At 33.4% G+C, this 20521-nt stretch overlaps 1 protein-coding gene across 2 annotated transcripts in view; it reads right to left on the bottom strand.

Moving 5' to 3' along the window:
* Positions 1-258: 258 nt before the first annotated feature.
* LOC145666691 (uncharacterized) overlaps positions 259-20521 on the bottom strand; it is an 84812-nt gene continuing 64549 nt past the window's right edge. For both annotated transcript variants that reach the window (XM_081734181.1, XM_081734190.1), the window contains 5 exons: positions 15569-15860; positions 12072-12125; positions 9480-9585; positions 5663-5769; positions 259-480 (listed from right to left, as the gene is read on the bottom strand). In XM_081734181.1, coding sequence (XP_081590307.1) covers positions 374-480; positions 5663-5769; positions 9480-9585; positions 12072-12125; positions 15569-15860 — 666 coding nt within the window. In that variant the 3' untranslated portion in view covers positions 259-373. The remainder of the gene's footprint in view (positions 481-5662; positions 5770-9479; positions 9586-12071; positions 12126-15568; positions 15861-20521) is intronic.

The following is a 20521-nucleotide window of genomic DNA, read 5'->3' on the forward strand; positions in this document are numbered from 1 at the left end:
CGTAAGTCTGAACACATGTAGTATTGTTTGAAACTTCCTTCAAATCCCATAATAATGTAAGAAAAAAGAGAAACATATATATTTTAATGGCCCGTGTATTTCTCTATCGCCTGGTCAGATGAATAGGACAGAAAAATACAAATATCAACAATTTAATAATAAACTAGTGTTTTTTATGCATTGCCACAAGCGTACCAAATGAAAGCTACAAAAGTTAATAGTAGTTGTACAGTATATTTGACTGTGATTATTGTAAAGGTGAATCCATACAATAAAATAACAAAGTTTCATTTTCACCTAGTTTTATAGTGTAATTTGTATCACTTTATGATTATGAAGCAGCTATTATCCAAAACTCACAAAGTTGAAGATTTTACTTAAAGAACTTAATCAATGGCGTTATGGTGAGAAAGTAGATAACTTCTGCAACACTCATGAAGCTCGCTCCAATAAATAACCCTTGAACACTTCCGACGGAAACTGTGAAAATAAGAGAGAAATGTAAAACGAACATACAAATAATGAAGAAGGTTATGATTTTAAAACTTCCAGAATTTTCCAGTCACTAAGGCTCTTTCTATATAGACACCATAGTGGCTGAGGCATTTCGGTTCCTAGCTTTCTTTACTCACCGAAATACTTTACTACCCCCATTCCTCAAAAACTATATATTTGACTCAGAACACTATCTGAACTCCAAAATGTCTTTCTACTATGTTTTTATACATACAAGAATAGTATTTGTACGATTACTTCATGTAAATATAAGATACGGAAATTTTAAACACGGTATATATTTTTTTATATGACGGCGAAAGAATTTTGATTTCCGTTCCGCAAAGGTGGAAACGATTTCGGCTCCCAAACCTTAAAGTATCTAATAAAATATATAATTCTGATATACATGATTCAGATTAGAAGTGGTGACACCTTAAACAGATACCCTCAAAATCATATTTTACATACATCGAAAGATGAAGATAGAAATAATTCTTGGGTGTCGATTGTAGTTCAATTTATTTTAACAAAAGATAGCTTCTTGACCATAATTTGAGGATATGTTTTACATTGTGAAATTTTACGAGCATTTGAACTTTTAATCCTATAAAAAATACGAGTATCAAATAAGATTATTATTATTCCTTCTCTATGGCCAGTAATGTTAGATATAGGTTCTTTAGATTATTAAATAACAAAAGGAACATAAAATTCCTTCATAGAGGTTGAGAACATTCCTCGCGCGTTGATCTTTTAAATATATATGAACTCTTTCTACAATTATAGGAGAACTTTAAAATAAATCGGTAACATAAGTGTCCTCTTTCTATGCGAAATATTCTAGTTAAGGCACATGAATGTTTATTAATCCCTTTTCTCTAATAATTCTGTAATACATTTCAGATTTTCCATCACCTTCATATAATCTTGTTGCGCTATTTGTAATTCGTACTTAAAATGATAGAATAACACTGTTTTATTAGTAACATATGAAAATCCAACACATCGTATGAAATAATACTCAAATTCAAACATTCAAATTCTTCAAAAATTACACAAAATAAATGGCATGTACTTCTTTTCCATTTGTCTGTTCAGCTTTTGCAAGTTTTGAGTTTCAAATTGTAGTACTTGTACAACAGATGAGTAAATAGTTTATGAAGTACTTTCTTAGATCATCATATGCGGGTCAGATTAACGTGTGGCGTTGTTGTTTAGTGACGACAATAAACCTATGTTTATGTACAGTTGAAAGGTTTTAGGACCTGTAATAAACATGAGCTTACAAGAGACATCACCCAAGTGTCCGGGTCCGATTTCAATGATTTTTTTTTCTGATAGAGGGCATGTATGCATAATTTGTGATGACAGAAATTTTTGACATCGTGCATGTTTTCTATCTTTTTATAATTTTGAAGAGTTGTGATGTTGTTATTAGAGATTCCTGCAGAAGTCCCTTACTACCCTTTGTAAACGGAGTATTAATGAAAAAAAGTGAAGAACAGCCATGTAGATACATATAAGGCCTTGGAGAAGTCGTATGGTAGGTATGACCTTGACATCAGCCATATTGAAATCCGCCATTTTGAATTAAGGTCAAGTTTTTTAAATGGGAATAGGTAATATGATGTATGATTTCATGTTAGGATTTAATCAGGAAAATAATGATAAAGTTAGTTTCAAAATATGAACATTTGTGGAAAAGTTACAGGCATATTAATGCTTATACTTACTACATTCATAAGTTTTTAAACGCCCTGTAATAATGATAATAAGTAGATAAAATCTTAGGTAATACATATTAGGCCTAGTAGGAAGTGGTATGGTAAGGATAACCTTGACGGCAGCTATCTTGAAATCTGCCATTTTGAATTAAAGTGAAGTTTTGAAAAATGAAAACCATAGCATGAGACCTAATTTTAATAGCAAATTTTCCTAAAAATCCAATGGTAGGCTTATTTTTTGTTCCATAGTTAATCAGTATGAATTTAGGACTGCTTCTAATGTGCACCAAACGTCCATTATTCGATCTTTCAAATTGGCAACACTCCTAATTTTCACCGCATGTTTTAAGATTCCAACTGGCAGTTTGCAATTGTTGCCATAGTTCATGTTTTCTAAATTTATTACATTTTTTAAGAGTTGCGAGGAAACTTTGCTATTAAAATGAGGCATCACATGCTATGGTTTTCATTTTTCAAAACTTCACTTTCATTCAAAATGGCGGGCACACAGATGGCTGCCGTCAAGGTTACTTTTACCGTACCACTTCCCTCTAGGCCTAATATGTATTACCGCAGCTTTTATCCACTTATTATCATTAATACGCGGGTTAGAAGCTGAGGTAAGGGATTTATGCACGTGGTACGTATAAACAATTAATATGCCTGTAACTTTTACCCAAATGTACATATCTTAAAACTAGTTTCACTATTGTTTTCCTGATTAAATTCTAGCCCAAAATTATGTATCATATTACCCTATTTCCATTAAAAAACTTGACCTTAATTCAAAATGTCGGATTTCAAGATGGCTGCCGTCAAGGTCATATCTACCATACGACTTCTCCCTAGGCCTCATATGTATCCACATGGCTGTTCTTTACTTTTTTTTTCATTAACACTCCGTTTACAAAGGGTAGTAAGAGACTTCTGCAGTAATCTCTAATAACCACAACACTTAAAAATTATTAAAAAAATAGAGAACATGAACCATGGCAAAAGTTTCTGTCATCACAAATAATGAAACAAATATTTCATTGAAATCGAAACAGGGCATTTGGGTGATGTCCCTTGTTAGTTAAGTCTAAAACAATACGGTTTCGGCAGCATATATGTGACTTTCTTGAATCTATGAAGAAAGTGCATATGGTAAATATTTTCAGAAGGAACATTATTTATGCAGAATCATTTATTTTATCATCAACCGCTATGCGAAAGGTCTGAAGGTGGAAAACAAATTCAGAGAAGGTCGTCGACGGAAATGTTGTAAGCAGGAGTTACGTTAACTTGAATAAAATCAATAAGAACAAGGTCGACCTTACCCAAAGGAGTTTGACAAATAAGTTTTGGATTATCCAAGGCTATTAAGGTACAATCTAAAAGATATGAGTCTCCAATTTCCTAAGTGACAAGAAGCTTCTAAGTAAAGTGAAAAAGAATTCGAACAAATGCCTAAAAATTGCCTTAAATTGCGACAGCACCTTATGAAAAATGATACGACAAAAATATTTTGGTTGTACAGGACATAACATACCAAGGGAAACTCGTATTTTACATTGTGTCGGCATAAGATGACATTAGACTTAAACTTATGGAAAAATTCGAAAACGTGTCTTCGTCTGCATTGCTATTTCCTCAAAAACTGCCTCAGAATCTGACATTAGATCCTTTGAGAACCCAGCTGTCATTGTCGAATCGTACATAAATAATTGTTTGTAAAAAATAGTTCCACTCATCACGGGCTATCAGTAAGGTGAGAAAATCCGCATTTGACTCGACCTTGCGAGCAGCCTCGCAGAAAACACTCGACTGACTGACAAACCATAACGTACATTTTGTTCCTAAGGAGGCCAAATCCCAAACCGTACCCAATTCCAAAAATGTCGAAGATTTTGGGGGTATATTAGCTGATATGGTTTATGTGAATCATCACCAAAGTCTTGCTTATTCTTTGTATTAGACAACAAGAGAAATGTTTGAACTATCGACAAATATTGGAAACAAGTACGTCTATATTTTTCTAACTATTTGATAACTTGTTTTATTATCCCTAACTTAATATATAAGGGGACGACACCAGGCTCAATTAATGGAATATACAATTCTCTTCTAATAACACTCGACCTTGACATGTTATTCATTATGTTTTATAGTTTAGCGTGGCAGACTAAACTTCGAGGTTGAGAGAGACGGTTATAATGATAACGAATAAAATTATGAAATAAAGAAAGTGAGAGGAAACATAATCCGGAAAAAAATACAAGTGAATGTGTTTTCTCACCAGAAAGCTAACGTAGTACGAGCTTGGATTGAATCAAGGACCCCACACACCACATATGAACGCTCTACCATTTACCCACAGTGGTTGCAAATTGTTTATGAAATCACACCAGTAGAATGCATACAGAAAAAGATACATATACCATTTCTTGTTTTGGGTACTCATCCGACTCTGGCTTCCAAGGAAAGAACTTACATTCATAAACAAAAATATTTGCAGGCTTATGTAGGTTAGACTCTAGGCCAGCGTTTCCCAACCGGTGTGCCGCGAGGAAATGGAAACGAATTATTAATTATATACAACCAAATTTCAAGACAGGAAAAATGTGTATTTGTATTTCACATTACTATGAACCTCTACAATGAAAAAAAATACTGTAATTGTAATATATTATTGTACATATATTACTACTACATAGATTGAATTTCGAAAACAGAATTTTATTAATATTTAAAAATGTAACATATATTAACCATGTTAATAAATTTAAAATTTCACTGTGTTACTTATCTGTACATTTTTAATGTTGCAAAAAGTATTTATTGTCATTGTTATGACCATTATTACTTCTTTATTGTTACAGGTTATTTCGTAACTTGAAATTTTAAAATCTCATTTTATCCTTTCGACAAAGCAAACACATACAAATTACTGGGGTTTGTTCGTTCGTTATTTAGTGATCTTCCTTCTTAGTGAAAGGTTGGATACAGTCTTCGAAAAAGAAAGTGTATTTTAAAACCCTGAGTAATATATTTCATTGGAATTGTTTTCTATATTTGATTAGAATGAAAAATAAGCATAATGATTTACGATGGGAGAAAACCAGTGTTCGAGCTTTCTTCTCTGTGAGGAGGTCAGTAATCACAGAAAAAATACGATGGTATTTTCTATTTACAAATAATAATAATAATAATAATAATAATAATAATAATAATAATAATATCTATGAGTGTGCCGCGAGAATTCAAGTTACACCCGTAGTGTGCCGCAAGTTGAAAAAGGTTGGGAAACGCTGCTCTAGGCGCATAATTTTATTTTTCATCAATTTTACAGTATATTAACAATGTTATTTAAAATATCTAACATTGCAGTTGTGGTTTCCAGATTCAGTCCTTCAAGCTATACTATGTCACTACATTATCAAGTTGGTTAATTATCTTACCTACTATATCGAGTAATCCGTGGACAACTCTTACCCTACGTCTGAGCTTTGAAAGCCTGAAATTGACATTCACTTGGTAATATTCACCCACTTCTGCGCTTCCAGAACTGGAAATGAAAATATGAAATCTAAATATCTTCATTCAGTTCAAAAACCGAAAATTTAACATTATAATTAGCATTAACCAAGAGTAATACTAAAACAAAAGTCATGAAAATGGTTTAAAATATGGCAAGAAACAGCGAAGTTTGATAAATAGATTATATGAAATCAGGGAAGAGTCAGGGATTTTTTTGCTTTTACTTTGTGTTAGCAATAATTAGTATTTATAAGGAAAATTGAATATGCAACGTTAAGTTGGCTTATGTATTTAATACTTCTATTATTATATATTATTACTATACTTGGAATATAATTTAATTTGTTTATGAGCGTAGAATGCCGAGATATTAAAGATATCGTTAGTGTAATTATTGTTTGCTGCTATTGTTTTATTGTATTTCAAATGCAGGAAGTTTACCCAAGTATTTACAGTAAGAAAGTAAGCTTATAATATATTTGAAAAATCAAAAGGAGAAAGTTGGACATCTATATAATGGTGGAAGCAGATTTTTAAAAAAGTGATTTTTACTTAACATAGTCATAAACGGTAGTTTCCGAGGTATCGTGGGTCAGGGAAAATTTATTACTTACCCGTAAAAATTCTGAAAAAGTCATGGAAATCAATGTGAAGGAATCTCGAATAATAACGTATACTAAATTTGATTTTAGTCCTTTAATATTATGATATTGTTTTTTCGTTGTAGTCAATGACGTAGGCTTTCTTTCATTTTGTAGTGGTGGGAGGGAAAGTATAAACTTCTGACCCGTTGATTTGCATAAATATCTTGAAAGTCTAAAACCTATACTTATTTATATTGTATTTGATCGGTTTAATATAATATTCGTTCATATTATGTCGCGCTCCTTAAAAGTCATTAATTCCAACCAAGGCGAAGTATGAAATACTAACACTTTATATAATATACTGTATACATAAGAACTGACAAATCTTATTACACAATGAAACACCTTATTGAATTTATTTAAAAAGCCGGATATTTTCCGGATATGAAAAAATAACTGTTCACAAGTACTCATATCTATTTAACTATTTTCCGTTCTGAAGAAATAAAATAACAAAGAGAATTGTGATTTTAACATGAAACCTTCCGAAAAGAGTGATCCTATTTTGATGCGTCGATATACCAACACAAAAATATAACATGAGAAATGTAAAATATCATATAGGTTATTTGATACATTAGTAATCAGTCGTGATTATTAATCAAAATAGATATTTATACAATAAGATAAGCTTGATAGTTCTTTAAAACTTTTACATTAGGGGGCTACAGACAATACTACTAATCAAGTTCTCGATAGTCGTTCTTTCGGAAAAATAACATAATGTTTGTCCTGTCCAAAAGTTTTTTGTGCTTTACACATGCGTCCTCTCATGACACTTTCACTGCCATAAACCCTCATATTCGTTCGGTATGTGGTCCTGAATCAAATAAGATACTTATAGTCACTTTTGACATATCATGAATATTTCTAATTTCTGAAGAAATTCAAATTTATAAAATAGTGGCTTACGTTATTTTACATAAAAATGCACATGCTAAATTGTTTAATGATACCTACCGACAGCACCTCGTGTTTCGTCAGTGGGAATATCAATTTTGCAGCTGGATTCAATTTGAAATTATTTCATCTCACAATGTAAACGTCAAAACATAACTAACACACTTTCTTAGATGGTTTGTTTCTCAAAAAATAAATTATGTTGCCTTGTTTTCGTTTATTTGACCCAAATGTTCAATTAGAAAACAGCCAGAGCAGATGTTCTGTCTTGTTTTGATCTATTGCGCGGATACGATTTTAATCTTTTTGAACACTAAGGATAGTTTGCACACACATGAGAGATTGGTAGCGTCAATGCGATTTGAAATTAACCTTTGCTTTGAGAAAATATAGATTTGAGAAATAAATCATCGCAAAATAATTTTGTCTTCATCACTAAAGCGCTTCCCAAGCTTCTTTAAGTGGCCTCTAACAAAGGAAAAACAATATTAACCCGAGAACTTCCGATGTTGGGATGAGATCTTGGCAGTAATTACAAAATTGTTCAGTTTATTGCTTGCGAATTTAATTTTTTTCTTACATTGTTAGACTCTTAATCAATGTTGTTTTTTGAGCACATTTAAATATCTTCTGGAAAAGACTTAGTGATGATTCTTCCTTTTTTGTATCCTGTACTGCTTTTTCTACTGAGATGTTGAATGCATGTGGTCTGCTAGAGTAATTTTCTCACCTTACAGAAATGCATTCAGTCTGTCCGTGGTTTCAAAAATGTGTAAAATTGTGTATAAAGACAAACAATTATGCGATGTTGTGTAGAGATGTGAGATGAATTTATGTACTCTTAGCGTCATAGGGAGACTGCTGCTTCCTATAAAGCTTCAAGAACTATAGTTAATTAAGAATTACTTCATTTTTCGACACGGTTGCTGGACATTGAGATGGCAAAAGGAGTGACGAAGAACTCGATATACGAGAAAGTTTCAGATCAAGTGACATTTGAGTATCTTCAAGATGCCCGTGAGGAAGCACCTAGAGAAAATAATTATGAATACTTTGCAAAAGGTTAAAAATTCCTTTGCTTTTCCTTATGAATACGCATGTAATAACATTAGATTAAGGTGATACTAGATTAACCCGTTTCCGCATGCCATGCCATATATGGCACATATCCTTTTTTCACTTTAGCTTTTTTGTGATTTATCAAAGGCATCAAATGACTATTTTGTGTGCTGTGTGAGATATTGACGTGTATGAATAAGACATTTTGGTATCATCTGGCATGTTCTTTGTGAGTTGTAAGTGTGTCATATATGGCACTTACTTATTTCTCGTCTGAATTAAGTGAAAAATCTAAAATTCAAGTTTTAATTCATTTTTCAAGTTCCCATATGAGGATTTCCAATACTGACTATTTTTTTTTCGCTAAAAGAAAAAGTCATGCAGAAAGAGGTTAAGTCGTAATAATGTGTATATCCGTATAAGGATATTCTTCTTTGAAAATAATTTGAGTTTTTGAAATATGCCCATTCATAACTTTTACACCGCAATAAGCCTGACCCACACATAACCTTTCCGTCTTTACTCCTGAATCCCGCAAGGCATTTACAAAAGCTTTTGATATTGCAGGATTGTAAGTTTTACAAATTTTAAAGAATGTTCCTCTAGTTTAACATATCTTACACATATACTTAGCTGTTCATTGATATGATTATGCAGGTTCCATGCGCTATAGCTCTGAACTTCTTAGCTGAAATTAATTCTTAAAGAATAAATATCTTCACTACTTCACCACAACACCATTCCTTTCAGGTGACAGATAGTTTGCATTTGGTGGGGCTCGATATGTTTTCAGGAAGGGATCAAATAAAAGTAGATAGGATGAATGTAGATGTTAATTGATGTTACACGTATTATTCTCCGAAGCTACACCTTTGTACAGTAAACACAGGAACTATTGAGACTAGTGTTCCTTACCTCTAAACGCTTCTAATGAATTGTACTGTATAATGATAATAATAATTGTTATTATATATTTAAAAGAACAAATGTTAAATTAGTAATCAAAATCAGTTTAGAGACAAATGTAACTTCTAGTCGGCTCGTGCACCCGTAGACCCCTCTAACAAAGCACTGGTTGTAGTTGTAGAAGTCGTTAAATTAGGTCAGAAACATATCGAATAAGATAACCTACCCTTTAAATGTCACAAACATGAAACTCTCTTGAAGACAGTTTCTGTAGCAATTGCACTTAAGACCTTCAGTTTTGGTCGAATGTGTGGTTATGAATTTTAGTTTTCCTGTAAAATCAAAGATCAATACATTACATCAATTTATTTAAAATCGATACGAACTGATTCTATTTTATAAAAATCACAATCAATTACAGGGTCACTAACTAAATCTACCGCTATTACACTGGTGAGTAATGTAAAGTATTAGCAGCCAACAAGAAAATACATACCACGTCAACTATGTTAAAAGAAAATAGTTGATATAATGTTTTATCTACTGCTGAACATATTTTGCAATTAAGTTCTTTCTTAAAGTCTTTGTGAGTACATTATTTCTCGCAGGAAAAAGGACAATCATTCAGATGACTTGAGATGTTTTATTGGTACTTTATATGGTTTTAAATAAGCCTTGCTAATGTATTCAGAAACTATAACCGTTTCTGTTAGTTTTTAAAGTTAATTTAATTAAACAAACTTTAGAATTCACCTGTTAAACATAATATGTCATGATAAATAGTTGCTTTCAAGCTGATATACCAAATCTTTGAGGTTTACGTGCCACGTTTATGCCGGCTAGGCTAAAGAAGCCGGTGATGATTAAAAATGAATAAAGTGGTGGAACGAAGAAAGTGGGTGGAAAGGGGAGAACCCGAGAACCATGTTTGTCCACTACAAAGTTCACTTGGTGAGATGTGGGATCGAACCGGGGACCCCATAGACCAAATGTGAACGCTCTATTGAGCCACTGTGGCCTCCAATGTATACCAAATATTACTTAGTTTCAATTCTTAACTCTTTATTGTTCGGTTATGTAATTTTATCTGAAGTTTTTCTATGTATCAGTTTAAAGTTTTTCTATTATTGATATTCATTGAAAGGACAATTACAGTCTTAATTAATGCGTGTTGTATTCATCTCAATTTGACTTCTTATTTCAGACATTATTATGTCTTCGATGCCTCTCGATGTCTTCGTACATAGCATAAACGAAAGATGCGACACAAATCAGATGCGAGAAGCACGAAAATATGCTTTATCTAAAGGAAGGCCGCTGATTAAAATAAGCACGGTACGTATTAACTAATAGTCAACTTTCTACAATGGAACATAATTGATTCATACCAGAAATGCTTTGGATGCAGTTAAATACCGACCGATAAAAATAAAGGAATGATTAAATTTGAGCAGTATATGCAACACAATATATTCACAAATTAGGAGTAAAGATATGTTACTAAGGACATCCTGACTTTCCGTAACGGTTTGAATCAACGCAACATAAAATTTACGATTTAGTTTGGGATAATTTGCATAGCAGTTATTGCATTGCTTTGGTGTGCCAAAAAGTTTGTGATGACTGGTACAGAATGTTCCCATTGTGCTTTTTATGTGCTATACTTCTTTCGTTCACGAATCAAAATATGCGAAAATTACCATTTGACTTTAAGAGAGAATTTCCCTCTATTAGCATTAGGATGTAGTATGGGATATTCAGATTTAAGTTATTTATTATTATTTTTGCATTAATTTAGTCAGTTCAGAGCAGAAAATCAGCATCGGGATTTCTGACCAATTGTTTCAGCACTGATATTGTCGAGTACTGATATAACACTACCTTACACGGTCCTTTCGTCAATAACTTCGAAAGGAGTCAAATCGACCAATTTTAATTCAGTTTTCCTTGCCGTAGCAGAATATGATTCTTTCTACAACACTGAGGTCAATTTATTCGCAATTTATTACGAAATGAATATCGAGAATATATACATATTTTTGATGGGGACTTAAGATGATCTGGAAATAATTTCTGAAATTTTTGGACTTGTATTTATCGTAACTTGACCATATTTGTGAAGTATTTGTTATGAACAGGACAATAAGAACTGTGATAGATTAATTACAAGTCTATCGCTTGGTACCAAGAATGTTATAAAATAGAGGATCTGCCATACGTATCTTCACCCTATGAACTCAATGAAGCCAAGAAACAACCGAGCTTCATCTGATTGGCTACTCTCGTTTCCGCCATGATTGTTGGCTCGAAGCATTGCGATCTTAGTAGCGCGGAGCAGGCAGAGTGGGTGTGACGAAGCTGTGACGTATGGCTTCACGATTTTGTTTTATGGGCAGATCCTCTATTTTATAACATCCTTGGTTGGTACCACTGTTACCTATATTTTAGTTACAATACCAGCCATCTGCATTTGTTCGCTGGTCGGGATATATTTCTATGCCAAAGTCAATCACACAATCACAGCTGGAATGGGGACGTGTTTTACGCCGGTAGAGATCCTTCCCATAAAGAGAGTTGGGTATGTACAACGAATGATTCAGAGTCGTTTAAGAAGAAATTTTATGTTGCCCGTGTATAACTCCCTCCAGCAAACCAATAGACACGATTTCTATCCGTGTATATTTATTTTTGTAAGAATTTACTACCCTTACTCTGATTGTTAATATTGTTTGGTATCTCTCTGTGATAAATCAGTATAATTATAGTTAAAATTTCTTTTGTAGGGATATTAAATGTTATACAGTATATGACTACAAACCTTTATTACGTTCTATACATTCCATTCCTTTGTCATCACATAATTTCTGATTCTCTGAAAAGAGAGAGAATGTTAAACTAGAAGTATACGAGTACATAGATAATGTAACAAATAATATGAATATACTGTAACTATATTTCTAGAAGTTATATCCAAAAGTTAAATATATATGAAAATTTAGAAATGCAGTTGTTATTAACTTAAAATGTTGTATTATTTTTAACAGTCTCACAATAAATCTACATGTTATTAGATGTTAGATATAGGCTATATATATATATATATATATATATATATATATATATATATATATATATATATATATATATATATATACAATTTTAATGAATGATAATGAGCTATTCATTTTTAATTGGAACAGTGTATTGACTAATGTACTAGACACTACTATCTACACAAACAAATTTCGAAAACTTTTCGTTAAAAATATAATTATTATGTGATTTTATTTTCATGGTATATATTTGACCATTTTTGGCTGAAATCTGTATAACGATTTTTGAATGATCGTTATGGGAGAAGTTCAAGAAAATCTAAGAATGTGGTGTCGTATAGTATTACAAATGAACATGATCTGAAGTTGAACAAGAAGGTGCTTTGAGCTACCACGGTGGATGCTATAACTGCATGTAGATAGTAGTAATGATTTGAAACATCAACATTTGTATTTAGATCAAATAGAATTTGTGAAATTTATATTATGTGTGAATGTAAATATGTAGAATAGATTTGTAAAATCTTTTAATGTACACTAAAAAAGAAGAAAACAATAACATACCTATCATTGTATATAGGGCATCTAGGATAACAGCAGTAACAATAACACGCCTGATTTCAACGTTATTAATCACATATCTTCAAATAGATAAGAAAATAAAATAAGGTGGAAATTCATTTGATTTGAATCTTACGTTAAACAGTAGAACTATCATTGTGTGCAAAAGTCGAATTGACGTTTGACTTTGGTTAAGCTGTTCTAATGTCAATTAATTCGTTTATAGCAACGTTGCAAACACAATGATGTTGATACACTTGAGCAGTCATGTTCTGTGCTTCTAGTGAAAGAAGAATCTCCTTAACATATCGCAATATTTGCTCGCGGAAAGCTAATTTCTGTTCACAGACTTGGCAAAAGCGCATCGTGCTCTCATTGGTTCATGGAGAACGTCAATTCTGGTACTGATTAGTTTGGATTGATATGGTCTTACTGCTGTAAATGTCCATCCGAAAAAGGTACAAAATCAAGTACCAAAACTTCGGAATTAAACATAGTTGAAACTGCGGGGAATTTCATCTTGTTGAAGAAGCTTGATTTTACAATGGGATATTTTCTCAATTGATATTGAAACCGGTAACTGGTAGAAGTAAGTTTCAACTTGTTTCACTTTTAGTACAGAGATTAGATTAAAGATGGAATTTATTCTTGGAACGCGTAATTGATTGCACAGAACTAGTACTCGCCTTTATTACCATTTATAATCTATAGAGATCAACTTTAAAACAGGAAATGCTTGATTGTTGCCACTTCCGCTGTGAGTAGAGGGTTAAGAGAGAATATGGTACCTATTCGTAAAATGCTAAATTGATTCTAGAAAGCGTTTCTCGCTATCTCTTATCGTTTATGCACTATGTGGATCAACATTGAAACCAGAAGCTGTAGTGAATTTCTATGATTTCCGATTTTGTAGAGTTAAGGTTTGAGATGAACTGTACTATTGGACGCTCAATCGATTGGAGGAAACCGCTTCTCGCTATCTATTACTGTTTTTGCTCTATAGCGAGAAATGTTAAAACTGGAAATGGTTGATTTATACCTCTTCCGATTTGAATATCACCTCTTTCGAAGATTCCGATCCCTGACTTTAGACCCGCTATGTCACGGCCTATATACATATGTGGTCAATGTGAGTCACCTCTAAACAACGAGTTTTCAATTTATGTTCATTTGTTCTCGCTGTACCTATTATAACCTCATATGTTAATACACGAAAGAGAGAAGGAGGAGTTAAAGGAGGGGGATTACTTTGAATGGAAATCGTGTTATTGCTCCCAGACATGTTCATATACTCGTGATCCATTTAAGGACATTCTCACCATTGTGACTGCCTGGCAATACCATGTGTCCTATCACCTATTACTACTTACAACGTGACCCACATATTCATTTTTTTTTATATTGGTCATCGCAATGAACAGGTGTATTTCTAGAAGTGTTCATGAGTTGGCTTATGGTTCTCCCATTGTCCAGCATATTTTCAACCTCTTTTCATATTTATTTAATCGTCCGCCTCCTTTAGACTAAGAGACAACATGAAATGTTAATTTGTTTCAAGCAAACCTGCGAGGGTAAGTTACAACTGTTTTCGAGATATCTTGCGTCTTTAAACGACTTTTCTCTCTTTTTGTTATATAGCCACTATTGTTGCTTACATGTGTCATCAGTTGTCATACTGTTCGCTACATGGGTGTGGCAAAAGGGGTACCTCGTAGCTCAGTGATAGTGTGCATCTTATGGCACGGGAATCCCACTTTATACCAAGTGAGTTTATGATGAAAAACATTGTATCTATTGTTCTAATTTTCCTTTCTTGCTGGGAAATTTCCGTTTTTTCGTAAATTCTTATTGGATAAATTCTTCCAAAATCATTACGTGTTACGTATCATTACGTATTTATCTCCTTTAGCACAAGATCATGATTGTGGTTCATGAACCTGCAGAGTAATGGTTTCATTTAATTTCTTTTTATCCACCACATTTAGTCTCTACTGTATTTATGCAACCACGACAACACACCAAAAAATCCTCCGCCATTATATATTTTGTTCAAAACATTGTTGGTGTGTCAACGCCTTTTTTTACTTGGTAGGATATTGTTCCATCTGTCATGAATCGGATCCATCTGTACTAACGGAATATCCGGGACCCTCCACTTCCTGTGTGGGACTCCCTTGTGCCGGGAGCGAACGATTGGGATCCATACATTTTTGGTGAATGGGGCTTCATAATACTCATATGCTTGTAGCGCAGTAAAATATAAGCACAGAGCAGAGTACAAGTCTGAAAAAATAATAGACCGCCTCAGTTTTATAGCTAATACTTTTGAAGATATTCCCCTTCAAAGGTAATTTTCCCACGGTTTTGGATAGTCCTAACTCTGGAACTATGCACTTTTGGCCACGGGTCCATATGAACTCTTTTTCCTTATTTTGATGTGAGGCGAAATCAATAGGGAGGTTACCAAACAATGTAGAGGCTGTGTCGCTCCTGCATGCAGTTCTAAATTATGTGTAGTAAGTTGAATTACAGAGGCGGATCTAGAAGTTAAAAACCAGGGGTCCAGCTAGAACTCAGACTATGACAGATATATCATGAGTTTTAAAAAATATTTAAATATTAGCTTAAATTATTTTTGTCACTCAGAAAAGAGGGGCCTAGGACTCCCGGCCCCGGGCTAGATCCGCCACTTTTGGTTTACCTTTGTTTTCTCCCACAACGGTGTCAGTGCAATTGCAGAGTTCCATACTTCTCTCAACTTTACATTGCCAGAGACATGCTGTATAGCTGTAGTATTCGAAGGCCCATAATCCGTCTGTTTCATCAGGAAACTTGCATCCTCTAGAATCGATCTCAAGAGTTCTCACATTCTCATCAGCTACCTCATTAGTCACGAGAACTTCAGCTTCAATCAGTTTGGGTTGACTGATCAAAGGTATTCCAGTGGAATGAGCACCATCAGTTGGGATTTCATAAGCTTCGTGTGCAAGTATCTGTTTTCCAAAATGCCAGTTTATTATTAAAATGTATGTAACTTACGTATATGTTTCTATAGATATATAAGGAAAAATAGTGTGAGAATCTAACACCTATAGGAACACAAGTTCATTATAATGTAAAGGTACACATGCGATCATGTTGACCGTGTAAGCATTTTTAATGTTTTTTTTACCTATTGTACTATTTAAACACATCGTAAAGCAACAGAAAGGTTAAAGAACATTTAAATTAACAAACAAAGATTATTAGACCTGACTGATAATAATGTATTACAATTTCGAAATATTTACAAATGCAGAAACTTGTTAGTATTGAAAATTATCAAAAATTAACATATTATATACTGGTGTAAGATAAGGTTCACAAACTCCCTCAGTTTCTTTGCTCACACTCACACACATTCTTCAACACAGTATGTCAATTCTTCTCTGACATTATCCACATATTGCGAGATTGCACTTGATGCATGTGTGCTATTTTGATACATTTTCTATTACTTCCTGGTGGGCATTTCTCACATATGTTCCTTTTCTGGAATCGATCACCAGTCGCCCATACAACCTATGGAGTAGCATTATTTTGCGATATTCTGCGTGGTGATAGGGATAAGGGAGAGAGGAAGGTATTGTGAACGACGAGCGCCAAAATCAGCCAGTTTTGCCAATATCACAACGTAAAAGTACCTATCAGTCAAATTGACTGATGTGTACTTATAGGTGCTAAGTATATAGCGAAAAGAAACGTAAACACCTATTCTATGATATGAGCATGAAAATACTGACACGAATTTTAGGGTGAAATGATATAACATTATGTATTGTGCAATCTTCACTTTCTCTATTTAAAGACCATCAGAAAGAATGCCTGCACGAACTTCAATATTTCTTTACTTCCAAAGAATCAAGCCCGCTTATTCACAAATCTTGGTGCTATGTAGATCGTTATCGTAATGAGACAATAAATATGATCGTTTAGAACTACTTCCTATTCTTCTGTAGGTAAATACAAAGTCTGGTGAAAAGTTCTGTCTCGAGATTAGCAGCCCATAAAAATGAAACAAATTACGGAAAGAAAGAAATGTGTAGTGTAATATATACAAGGATAAGTAAGAAGTCAATGTGTACAGGAGTCATTGAAATTGTCGTGCCTGGATACAGGCTCGCGAACGACGCAGCCAATCATCAATGGCAACAAGGACCGCATGCATGTCAATATCCAACTGCTATCACTATAGCAGATTTCAAGTGATCCACAGTCATGTAAGATTCAGCACACACCCTTTTCTCCTAACCTGACCAGATCTATTTGCAAATTCATTTAAGCTCTGGACTGAACGAGGACCCTTCTTCGGTGGTGGTGAACGAAATTTTATTTCGACGAAACTACTCCTGCGTCGTCTTCATATTCTGAGCTGTTCCTCATGGAACTCCCATTGCTTAACTGTGAACAAATGGTGCCAAAGGGTTTCCCCATCTTGTCAAGAATATCTTTCTGGTACCCTTTGGGCTCCATTTTTACACCTTTTGGGCAAAAATTGACTTCAGTAAGAACCAAGTACGACATACTAAGTCAAACCATCACTGCAGCATTATGGGCTCGCTGGACTCGAGGAACTTGTTCATATGTTGCAGTATTGGTTGTATGATTATGTTTATTGAGCTGTTCTTCAACTATGAAAATTTTCTCATCTGTGTACAAAATTTGTCAATGCTTGTTAACCGCATACTTCTGCAGGATCAACATTGATCTGCCACGTCACATTCTCATCATGTGCTGATTTAAAAGCTGGCCTGTCCTTCTGCAATAGGCAGCAGTCCCATTTATTCATTGATCACCCTTTTTGTTAATAATCCCAAAATGTTTATTAGCAGGGAACTGAGTTTCTTCTTAGAGGACCGAATTTTAAGCGATTCTTGCCTTTACTGCTTTAATGACACCTGGTGTTCTAATGGAGAGAGATCTATTGGTGCGACGATTGTCCTCGACAGACGATGTTTCATTATATCACTGTATGGTACGTTAAATGAATTTCTGTGTAATGTTCAGTATCTGTAGTAACTCAAAGATGGTAGTAGAGTTGTGGTACTTTTTCACCTATTGCGCATATGCAAACTGTTCCGGTTCCTGTTCCAATTCCAGTTCTTGTTCCAGTTATTCTTCGGCTCCGATTAGTGTTTCGATTCATGTTTCAGTACCACTTCCGATTCCGGAGCAGACTACGCAACGTGTAGTCTTTTACGGCTATGACCTATTGTATAGATTACACGAGAAAGGCTACAGGCATGAACACCACCGGAACACGCATGCGCAGAAACATTACAATTCGAATTACACACAACAGCAAGAATATGAACATAGCAGAACGACCATGACCTTCCGATAGTGGATTTTCAACCATGATAAGATCAGGGATGTACTTGTTCTCTTTTACAAGCACTTTTTATGATGTGAAAAAAGACTCTGGCAACATAGTAGAGCAAAGATTAAAAAATAACAACGCCATTTAACAATAGAGCACAAGTCTGGTTATTCAAATCGGTAAAAAGATAATTTGCGCGTAACCAATTTCGACGGCAACCAGATTTAATAATTTTTGTTCTGTTTTATTGTCCTTTTTATATGTTGATAAAATAGTACGGCTCTTTGCTAATATATATATATAAAATTAAGACTTATTTACAAAACTAACGTACTGCATGTTATAATTCATGAATGCGTTTAAATTGACTTAGAAACAGATACAGTATAGAGAAATGTAGAGAAGCCAAAATAGTACATAGATTTCAAAAAATAAATAGCAAAAATGTAAATATTTTACTCTTTATAATACAATACAATATTGGCTTGGGAATATATTAAAACGACACATAAAACAAAAGAAAGGAATTACAATATAATGTTCTTCTGTAGATAAGTATAGTGTAAATAATTCATTTTAGAATACATACAGATTAAACCATTATGGCAAAAAAACATCATCAACGAGACTTTCTAATTAAATAAACAAATAATCAATTTTAAACAACAATAAATATCACACTCTCCTTATGCTTATTTTAAGAGCAAACTTTAAAACTTACCGAATTTTATCTTTATATTCTAATAATTGGATAGATCTATTAACAATTCTTCTCCTTCCTGCAAATGATCTAATCTTTGGCAAGATCTCACTTTAAAATTCGTTTGTACTTTTCCCATTAATAGAATATCGACCTCGTTTAAAGTATCCTGGTTCCAATTGAACTCCTCCATATTCTTAAAAACGTTATCGTCTACAGTAACACTACTAATACATGTAAAAGAATAACCATTAAAATAACTTACACCACCTGTTACCAAAGTAGCAAAACTAATATGTTTTGGGAAATAAACAATTGTAATCTCATTATGCTTTTAAAACAAAATCCTTCTTTCTTTAGGTAATCTGTATTGGAATATAACTTAACAAACATACTCTTATAATCACCTTTTAAATAACAAACAAGCTTATTTTCTTTATGGTTTTTCTTAGCCACCAATGCACCTACATATTTAAAAGACTTAATCTCTCTAACAGTAAAAGCAAACATAAAATAAGTCAACTCAATATCAAGTTCGCTCCAAAAATTAGAAAACAAATTCTTTAGCTCTTCTTCTTGCTGTTCCCTGTCTTTAATAACAACTAATAATTCTAGATATCTACTCTTTCTTTCTTCTACGGCTTTCTTATTTAAATCTCGATATTCTACATGCATCTGTTGTATTTTTAGCTCTTCCTATTCTTGCATTCTCTTCTTAATATACTGCAAATATACCTTATTAGGTGGAGATATTTCCCGAACAGTAAATGGATACAAACGGTTGGTAATGCTAATCCTTTTTGGAAACACATAAGGAAGAACATTACTCGTTCCCACTAGACAAAGAGCGGCAAGATTAATACTTTTGGAAATAGTAGAAAAGAGAAAATTTGTCTTAGTAAAGTATGTATTCCCGTCTTTAAATAACACTTCTGCTGGATACAATTTCGATTCTCCTTACACTCCTCTATAGCAATATAGTTAATAGGCAATGCATTTAAACTAAAAGCAGAAAGTACGAACATTATTTACTTCTCTCTACCTTCTCTTTTATCCGGAAACATTAATTGGAAGCGTTTTAACTTTACAGTATGTAAATTACTCCAGTAACCAAACTTAAAAGCTGTTGTGTCTTATTAACTACTAAACAACTGTTCTGTAAAGTATCCGTTAGCCTTATCTACATCCCAGAAATCGGGTCTTTATAAAATGGACCATCTGTAAAATATTCTTTGGTGTGTAACATTAGGTCTAAACAGTCTTGTATCGCATCCCATTTATTAGAATTTATCCAATCTTCAGTGGAATAGTTAAATATAGTCGCTTCCAATCTCGTGATTTCATTTTGTTGTGCCAAGTTACTCTCGAAAGTATCCTGTAAACACTTGTCTGGACAATGAACAAAATCAATTAAATGGTTACCAAAAATTTTAGATACGCCTGGAGAAGTAATCTGGCAAATAAATTTGTCGTAAATTTTATTGGAAGAATGGAAAAAATCCATCTAAACCCATGGAATCATCGTTGTTACAAATAGTGTCAATAGGCTTGTCCTCGAAATTAGTTACAGAATAGCCTTCCATTCTAAAATGAAA

The sequence above is a fragment of the Thermobia domestica genome, chromosome 1 (genome assembly GCF_964235325.1).
Source record: "Thermobia domestica chromosome 1, izTheDome1.hap1.1, whole genome shotgun sequence".
NCBI lineage: Eukaryota > Metazoa > Arthropoda > Insecta > Zygentoma > Lepismatidae > Thermobia > Thermobia domestica.